Genomic DNA, 9,597 nt, shown 5'->3' with positions numbered 1-9,597 from the left:
AGCACAGACGAATTAGGACAAAGGAGAAAACAAAGATGGCAAAAGTTAGGTTGAAGAGTAAGGCTCCCATGCAGAGAACGCTGACCATCTGGGAAATGGCCATAGAGTTGACGGAGAACGGCAGTGAGCTGCTGTGGCTAAAGAGGTAGGTGAGGGCCAGACAGCAACATGGATGACATGTTAAGAGCCATGGGCAGAGAGGGATGGGCTTCAATCAAGTCAGCAGGATGATCAGATTTGTGTTTTGTGTCTTTAAGATGGTTTTCATGTGAAATGAGAATAATAAATTGGAAGAATGCAAGAGTGGAAGCAAGGAAAAAGAGAGGGGCTGATATAATACAATCAGTGAACAGGAAAATGGCCTGAACAAAGAAGTAGAGAGGGATGGATAGACACTAGTTCTTTGGAAAGTGGTACAGTCAGGACTTGGAGACTGAACAGGCATAAGGAGAGAGAGAGAGAAGTCAAAGACAATGACCAGCATTCTGGCCTGTGCTGATGGGTGGGTGGAGCTAGGAGTGGAAGAGTGAAAGCTGGTTTTGTGAAAAAAAAATGTCAGTTGCAAGTGACAGTGGAACATTAGAGTGAAGATGTCTGGCAGATGGGGCAATGTGGTCATCAGCATCCACAGAGCTAAAGAGTAAGTAGAGTGAGAAGTGGGCCCAGGGGTCTCCAACATAATAAGAGGCAGGCAGAGGAAGGAAGATTGAAAAAGATGAGGAAAGAGCAGCCCCAGAAGCAGGAGGAAAACCAGGAGAGCAGGCATGATGGACATCAAATAATGAGAGCATTTCGAGAAGGTGGTCAGTTTCCACAGCTGCCAAGGAGACAAAAAAGACAAGGACTTAACATAAAGTTTCTCACGACCCTGGCAAAAACAGAGGCGGTGGAGAACAGTGGGAGTAAAGGGTGTAATTCTAAATCTTTTGCCAGCAAAATTACAAATGACTACCATCTAGATGTTGAGGATAATTTGTGAAAAGCAAACCACAAAACAACCTCTAAACATGTGATAACAGATGAAGCAGAAAATAAGTCTTATAATTTATTTACAAAGCACTATCAACCATCCATCACCATAGGATATGCTTAGTGCCTGAAATTCTGAAGGGAAAAATATACAACACCCGAACAAAAGTGAAATCCCTAAAATAGTAAGCAAAAAGATGTATCATTCCAATGTTTAGGCACTGGATTGGCATAGGCATGTCTAAAATGCCAACACCATGCTGGGAGTCCCTAAAGGCTTCCCCTAGGACTCAGAAGACATGTCCCCTTGTAATCAGGCAGGAAGAACTTGAATACAAGGCCAGAGAACTAGCTAGAAGAAAAAGAAGGTTGCCATTGGCACATTAACATGGCAACATGAGGGGAATTAGTAACCCCGGCCTAGGCCTAGCACCATGCCCAGTAAACATTAATTCCCTATCACCAAGAACCTTCACTTCAAATCCCCTCATCTACATGACTAATCCACATTGGCAGTTTGCTTTCTGGAACATGGAGTCCAGCCAAACTAAGTTAACAGGCATAAGAAGGAAACCTAAGAACAGAAGAAAGTACAACACATCAGCCATGAAAACCACAGACACATTAAGAGAATTGGACTATTGCTGATTGTTACAATGGGCTGTTAAATCCATTCAAAGTCATTTGTATTACAGAAAAGAGAAAGATCTATGTGACCTTGGTTGCCCAAGGTCACACAGAGTTTTGCTGGACTTGGGCAAGAATCTGCCTGGTTTTTTCTGCACTATACCATGAATCCTGAAAGCTAATTGCTGCCAAATACCTGTGTCCAGCCTCAGCTCTCTCCAAAGCTCCAGACCCGTGTAACCTAACAGCTCTTCAACAACTCCTCTGGACTATCTCAAAAGCTCAGCTCCTGACATCCAACACTGAACCCATGATCTTTCCCCAGTGCCAGTGTTTCATCTAGGGCTTCCTAGCTCAACAAGTGACACCATTATCCAACTGCTTCCCGAGCCAGAGACCAAGGAGTCGTGTCCAGTGTTTGAACTCCAACCCTGCCACTTCCTAGCTGTGATCTTAGGCAAATTAAATAAGGTCTCTAAACCTCAGGTTTTTTCATCTGAAAAATGGGATAACAACACTAATTACTTCATAAGATAGCTGTGGGCACTGAAAGAGATAATGTCCTTAAATTGTCAAGTCCATAGGAAATGTCTTTGCATATGCGGTTCCCTCCATCTTATCATCTGCTCCCCACTCCCACCCTGTCACCTGGATAACAGCTATGTACTCTTCTCATTCCAACTCAAATGTTGCTCTCCCTCCAGAAGCCTTCTTTGATCAGCCCCTGCCCCTCAAGGCTAGATCATACCCCATGCCCATTTTCATCCTCAAAGTACAGTGTAATTCCCACTGTTATCCCATATCATAATTATATATTTACTTTGTGGTGGTTTGGTTAATGGCCATCTCTCCAACAGCTCCATGAGGAGGTACTGTAAGCTCCATGAGGGCAGCAACTGCTAGAGTTATGCCTCATTTTTGTATTCTCAACACATTGCACTGTGTTGAGAATACAAAATAGGTGGCACTTCATAGGTGTTCACTAAATATCAGTTGAGTGAAGGGCTCAAGAAGCATATTTGTCAGCAGAGAAGGGAAACTGGGGATTAGAAGAGAAGCCACAGGATGCCAATCCAAATGAGCACCCATGACCATGCCATCCAGGGGGCTAGGTAGAAAGGGTCTGGTGAGCCCAGTCACACCGCTGTAAAGCTCAGTATGCACTGCTAGTTTGACTATCATCCTAACCATTCAGGATCTGGCCTCTGCAGACCCAGGACATACTCTGTAGGAACCTGCACAGCCACATTTTGGAGAGCTTAGGGATAAATCCCAGTCCTACTGATACCTTTTCTAACATAAACCTCACTCCACAGTGGGTGTGATTCTCATGTTTAAAGGCACATATTTTTGTACTGCAGGATCTCTAAACACAGCCAACTACTACATCTGGAGCTCAGCTGAAGAAACAATTGTCTCTTCTAACTTGGGGATAAAAATGAGCTGTACTGGCCCTGGGAGCAAATGGCATATTGGTTCTCCAATGTTGTACCAATAAGGGATTTTTTTGAGAATATTTTTTACTGCAGCCAATGTTTCTTTATGCAGCAACTCTAGAACCTAGCCTTCTTGTAATATGGGGCTCTAATGTGGTGCAAAGTAATGAAAACAGCAGGTTTTGACACTGGACGGGCCTAGACTCAAATTCTCCCTTTGTCACTGACTAGTTATGAATGAAACCTTAGGCCAGCTATTTGACCTCTCTCAGCCACAGTCAACTCACTTATACTATTAGAAGCAGCAGTAATGAGATCTTATGGTTGTAGGAAGCATTAAATATAAATAAATAGACTGTGGCTAAATTAATATCTTTAAGAAATTATTTGTACACAGAGTACCACCTTAGAAGATCAAGTTCTACACCACGTCTACAACAGTGCCCCATCCCCAGAAGGTATTTCATGAACACCAGGATCTTAAGACTTTGTTTATTCCATTCTAAACTAGCAGCCCACTTCTTCATGGGCATGTCTGACACCACTCTTGTGAGTAGAAGTGCCTGTGCAAAAATGTTCCTTCTGCCCAAGTTAGACAATTGAAATGTTATACAAACTGCCCCACTTCCTCTTGTCTTTAGTGTCAAATAGTGAACGCGAGTGCGTGCGCGCGCACACACTCACATACACACACACATCCTTCTTTGAGAATATAACTTCCCCAGCACAGGACCCAGGGACACTACACAAGGCAATAGCTGCAGACAGAGAACAAAGTAAGAGCTCTTTATCCAAAGGAAAACACTGGAGAAAGGGAAGCTGAAATTCTCTAAGCTGTGGTATAGCCAGAACAAACTGAGATATCATCTGTGCTTTCGCCATAATATTTCTTTGGTATTTATTACAAAAGGAAACAGTAGCTGCTGCCACTTATATAATAACTGTTCTCCAAACAGTATTGGTCTAAGCACTGAAAGAGAATATAGAACTACCTCTGCCTTCCAAAAGTTTACCATGTAATTAGAGAAACAAAACAAATGGAAAACAGTTAACTATGCATTAAATGAGTAATAATAAAGAATAAGGCAGAGACAAGACAGGCTGCTTTAGAAAAAGTGAAGCTCTCCTGAAGCTGGTGGCTAATGATTTGATAAGTAAAGGTAGAGGGATATACTAAAGACCAAGAAGCAGCCTAGTTTATTCTAGAGGCACTGAGAAGGGGTAGAAACATGCACAGTCGAAAATATTTAGGAATTTATACAAGCAACAAACAAGACATGCAATTTGCATGAGGGAGCAGTTTTAGATCTTCCTTGCAAGGAAAACGAGGGGCCATCAAAAAGCCATGTCCCCAAAGTCCAAAGCTTGCCTCCACTGTCCCAATGGCATAACCCTACATCATCACTTACCCGGATAAGGGAAGTCTGATGCCGAAGGGGCTTGGTTCCTGGGCCCCCTGATGAGGATCCCTCGGGCTGGACGAGAGGCTGCCTAGCTTCATAAGGAGCTGAAACAGCAGAAAGGAAAGTTAGCATGGTATGCAAAGATTCCATCCAAAAATGATGACTTCACATTCAAACTGATACAGCCTCTGCTTTTCAAGAAAGAATTGGCAACAGAATCATAAGTATATACTCATAGGGCCACCTAGGACTGACAACCCCTGATTCTCTATGGCACAATTTCACTAAACATTCAACCAATGCATGATAGGCAGAAAAATATTTACACTGAGTTAAGATTAGGAATAAATTGTGAAGGTGGAACAGTGAGAACTTCAATTGGGATAGAAAGCAACAATTGCTAGAAAAGTGTCATAAGTGTTCAAATTCCAAATATGAGGTAAATTCTGTATATACCCATTATGTGAATGTCTTCCATTGATCATCTACTTCCCCAAGAAGAAAACTATGCATTTTGAACACTAAAAACCAACATTATTTTTGAAAAATAAATCAGAATGTAAAATCATACAGAGAAAAATACAAAAGTGAATATATTTTATATTTATTATTCTACTATTCACTAATCAAACTTTTAAAAAACAATTTTGCTGCCTTTAAAAAAATGTTTTAAACCACAAAAATGAATGTATGTTTTCACCATTTTTATTTCCAGAAGACTTAATAATGATCTTGCCAATATGGCAGTTAAACATAACTAGGTAGTATGCAGCTCCAACAGAAAGCAGAAATTATTACCCAAGTTGAAATTGTTTCTCATCTCTATAGGTTAATAGTTCAAGTTTTTAAAATATATAAATAAGTAAAAATTTTTCTTTCTGTAGCTTACTTACAAATAAAATCAGGTAGAGAGCAGAGCAGCCTGCTATGACCTAATGTTTAGCATAGTTTGCTCTTTTTAAAATAAAGAAGGTACAACAATAGCACATCGAGAATGATAAATCACTCTTGGGCACATATCTGCTTTTTATATTTCTTCCTAGTAACTGGAACACAACGTTATGATACATTAACACACATTAAAATAGCAAAACAATTGCCTGGCAACCCACTAAGTGGATTTTCAGAAATTGCTAAGAATAAATACAAATATAAAAACTGCAAAACAAACATACATAGCACATAATCCAAATCTTAAAATGTAAGTCTCAGCTTGTAGGCAGCCATTGTCTTCTGAGAAATAGGATTTAAAAAATGATTCCATGCTGATGAAACACTGAATTAAACCGTTAACACCAATTGCGCTCTGCCAAAAGGCTTGAAATAAAGTAGACTGTAGCATGGCTGGGGTGCCAGTGGTCATGAGCTTTCCCTAGGAAGCAAATCTCATGTGCCTCTGCTTCCCATAAAAGCTTCTACTTCTACTTCCAGGGGAGACACATGGGGGAACAGGCCACCATCTGGCTTTTGACTTCTATCTCTCACCTACAAGGGCCTTCCCTTGGAAGAGACAAACCTATCTCATCAGTAAGGCTCAGACGAAGACTCAGCTGCATGGGGGACCATTTTTAGAGAGGCAGATTCTCTCTTCCTACTTGTGTGGGAAACCTGGGATGGCCAAGCCTGCCTGTGACTGGAAAGGTGAGTGTCTAAAGCCCATCTGGTCACAAATCTAAGACATGTGCTCTCATCATCTATATCAACAATAAATCTGATATTCAGGCTGTCATCAGTCTGACTTCTGGCTCCTTCCTCAATTGGATCTGAATTCAGGAAGTTAAAAGTAGCTATTACTCAACTCTCTTCCCAAATCAACCTCAAACATGCAATACAATGCAAAACAAATAATTCTTTGATCCCCTTACAAGAGGTTTAATAAGAACTGGAAGTACCACCTTTCTCCAAGGGGAGGTGTACCCCCCCCCAAAAAAAACCTAAAGATTTCATCATTCTAAAGTTCACTGTGAAACCAGAACTCTTCGGCATTTTCATATACAACTACCCTAAAACTGAGCGACTCTATTCCTAGGAGCCAGGGAAATGACAGCATATTTCACAAAAGAACTTGTACACGAATGTTCCTGGTACCCTTATTCATAACAGCCAAACACTGGAAACAACTCAAATGAATATATTGTCGAATTGTGGTGCATTCACACAATAGATTCCACTACTAAATAATAAAAAGGAATGAACTACTGATACAATAATACAGATAAATTTCAACCATTATGCTGAAGGAAAGATGGCAAACACATATGAGTACAGTCAGTCATTCCATGTGTTTTCATTTGTATGAAGTTCTAGAAGAAGCAAAACTAATGATGGTGATGAAAATCAGAACAGTGCTTACATTAGGGGGCAGGGAGTGACCGGAGAGGGTATCTCTGGCATAATGGATACGTTCAATTATTGATCAAAGTGGTAGCTACACAGTCCTATCCGTTTGCTAAAACGCAAATTGAAAATCTAAAACATGTGCATGGCCGGGCATTGTGGCTCACATCTGTTCTCCCAGTACTGTGGGAGAACAAAGCAAGCGGATCGCTTGAGTCCAGAGGTTCAAGACCAGCCTGGGCAATATGGCAAAATCCCATCTCTACCAAAAGATACAAAAAAAATTAACCCAGTGTGGTGGCACATGTCTGTAATCCCAGCAACTCAGTAGGCTGAGGTGGGAGGATCACCTAAACCTAGGAGATCAAGGCTACAGTGAGCCATGATCACCCCACTGCACTCCAGCCTGAGAAAGTGATACCCTGTCTCAAAAATAAATAAATTAAATGTGTACATTTTATCATATGCATATTTTACCTCACTTTTTTAAAATGTGAAAAGAAATGAAGGCATAAACAGCTTTGGCACAGGCTGCTGAGAGTCAAGAAACATGGAGAGAAGCAGGCTGCTTCGTTACCACTGGGGGAATGGAAGCCCAATTTGCATGGAATGAGGAGAGAATAGGGCATGAAGTAGGTGAAACAGAAAAGCTTTCTAAGGAATACCAAAGGTAGAACTTGCTGACAGGCTGACTCAGTAAACAAAAACAGTTTGACCTGTGAATTAAAAACCAACTTCCAAACCCAAGTAAGATTAGAAATAGAAAAAAAAAAGCCAGTCCTGAAAATATGGAAATCAGACAGGGGAAACTATAAAAGGAAAATGAAAAATTCTCAGCCCCATTAAGTTTCTGACCCCACTGAGACATTCAGGTTACAAGGACAGTGATTTGTTGTTGTTGTTGTTACTATCCATTAGCAACATCATCTTGCACGTGCATAGGACTTAATTTCCAAACAGATTTTATACTCACGTTCTAACTTAATCCTCTAACACCCCTCTAGGATACTGTTACTCCATTTTAAGAGAGAAAAGGTAATCATGGTTCAGAGATGTTCAATGGCCTGCCCAAAGTACAACAGCTAGTCACAGAAACCCATACCTTCTGCTTCCAATCAAAAGCTATTGCCATTATGCCATGCCTGCTTCTCTGCAAGATCACAGCCTCTCTTCATTCAGCCTAGCACGCAGTTTTATTTCTGTGTCCCTCTAAAAGTCACCACTATTTTTAATGCAGTAAAAACCTGCAGAAACTGGGTCATTTGGGGCCACAGCCCACAAAATAAAACAGGAGAGTTGCAGATATCCAATTCTAGAATACCTTTAATTGGTCATATCTTAATCTAGGAGTCTGAACCCCAGGAGGACAAGATGCTGCAGTGAATTTCCAGTGCTTTAGGCACTGCAGCCTGAGCAGCCAACTCTGCAAGTCATCCTCAGAACTAACGTATTTTACCACCTAACGAGGCCAGCAGAGCATAAATGTGAGCAAGAAGACAACCCCACAACTGTGCATGCAACATACTCCTCAGCAAAATGTTACCCTAGCATTTCCTTTAGCCTTATTCCAAAGCATAAAACCTAAATATTTTCATTTATGTGCTCGGTCTTCAAAGATCAACTCTTTTGCTTTTTTGGTTATATTTCTTAAGAAATTTCATTAAAGCAGTTACTATATAAATATGTCTGGTGTGTTTGCAGAAAGAAATAACAATTCCAAAAAAATACACACCCTTAACATGGTATGTTCTGTTCAATAAAATCCATTTATGAAAGATTAAATCATCTAGTTGTTAAAAAGTCTAAAGATGAACTAGTTTCTAGGACAGGAAACAAAACATTACTCAGATATGTTTAAATCCATTTAAAAAAAAAAAAAAAAACCTTGCTTGAGAATATAAAATTAAATTGAGCCATGTTTCCAAAGACAGGGGTAATTAAATCAGGAAATTAAACAACTTGAAGCATTGCTGCCTGGTAAATTAAGGAGTCGCTAAGACACTGCCTGGGACAGCTGGCCCCCAGGTCGCCCCTTACCTGGATGCATCTGTTCTGCGCTGCTCCGCAGTTTGCTGTAGCCATGGCTCAAGGGCACCCTCTGGTAATGAGGCGGGGAAGAAGGAGGGGAGGCGAGGGGTGACATCGTGGGAGACTGTGTTTCCTGCTTCAAAGAACCAGATCAGAGTTCAGAGGCGATCACTCAAGCCTGGCATTCTCAGCCGCAGTCAGGAAGCATAACGCAGCTCTACTGCTGGTGACCCAGCTGATTTAACAAATGGGGGGAAATGTTTCTCAAAAAATGCAGCATAGTTAAACAGCAGTGTCTGAGGATTCAAAAAGTCTCCCAGAGAATAAAATGTTATCAGTGCTGAGTTACCTAAATTACTAAAACCAGCCTGAAACATTTTTGGTTATTCCAGTATTTTCCTTTGGAAAATGAAAGACACTGATCACATGAAATAAGATTCATACCCCCTCCTAACTGTGATCTCTCTGTGGATAGATTTCATTTTCTATCATTAATAAATTTATTTCCTGGATTTATACTTATCAAGTCTACCAGCAAATGTGAATATTAAAATATATTTTTAAGTGCTTAATATTCTTGGAGCTTACTACGTCGAAGTAAAATGCTAGCTTTTTTTTGACGATGAGAGATTGCAAAACAATTCATTATAGGTAAACCGTTCCAACCAGCTTACTCCCAAATACTAAGGTGAAATCTTAACAAGCTACAATATGAATCTCAATTCAAATATGAACCTGATGTAGAACCGTAGGCAAAGTAAGCAACCTTATCTGCTGCTGTGTTTCCTCTTTAAAAA

The 9,597-nt window shown here is 40.5% G+C and overlaps 1 protein-coding gene across 2 annotated transcripts in view; it reads right to left on the bottom strand.

The window, feature by feature from the left end:
* Positions 1 to 9,597, bottom strand: part of REPS2 (RALBP1 associated Eps domain containing 2) — a 226,047-nt gene that overhangs the window by 129,908 nt on the left and 86,542 nt on the right. Inside the window, exons 4-5 of one of the 2 annotated variants that reach the window (XM_017537476.2) lie at positions 8,810 to 8,936; positions 4,442 to 4,539 (exon numbers count right to left, since the gene is read on the bottom strand). In XM_017537476.2, the coding sequence (XP_017392965.1) occupies positions 4,442 to 4,539; positions 8,810 to 8,936 (225 nt within the window). The remainder of the gene's footprint in view (positions 1 to 4,441; positions 4,540 to 8,809; positions 8,937 to 9,597) is intronic. The other variant, XM_017537477.2, reaches the window with a different exon arrangement.

This window comes from Cebus imitator, unplaced genomic scaffold, assembly GCF_001604975.1.
Source record: "Cebus imitator isolate Cc_AM_T3 unplaced genomic scaffold, Cebus_imitator-1.0 Scaffold103, whole genome shotgun sequence".
NCBI classification, from domain to species: Eukaryota; Metazoa; Chordata; class Mammalia; order Primates; family Cebidae; genus Cebus; species Cebus imitator.
The sequence above is the reverse complement of the archived record's forward strand: the minus strand, read 5'-3'. Positions and strand labels throughout refer to the sequence as shown.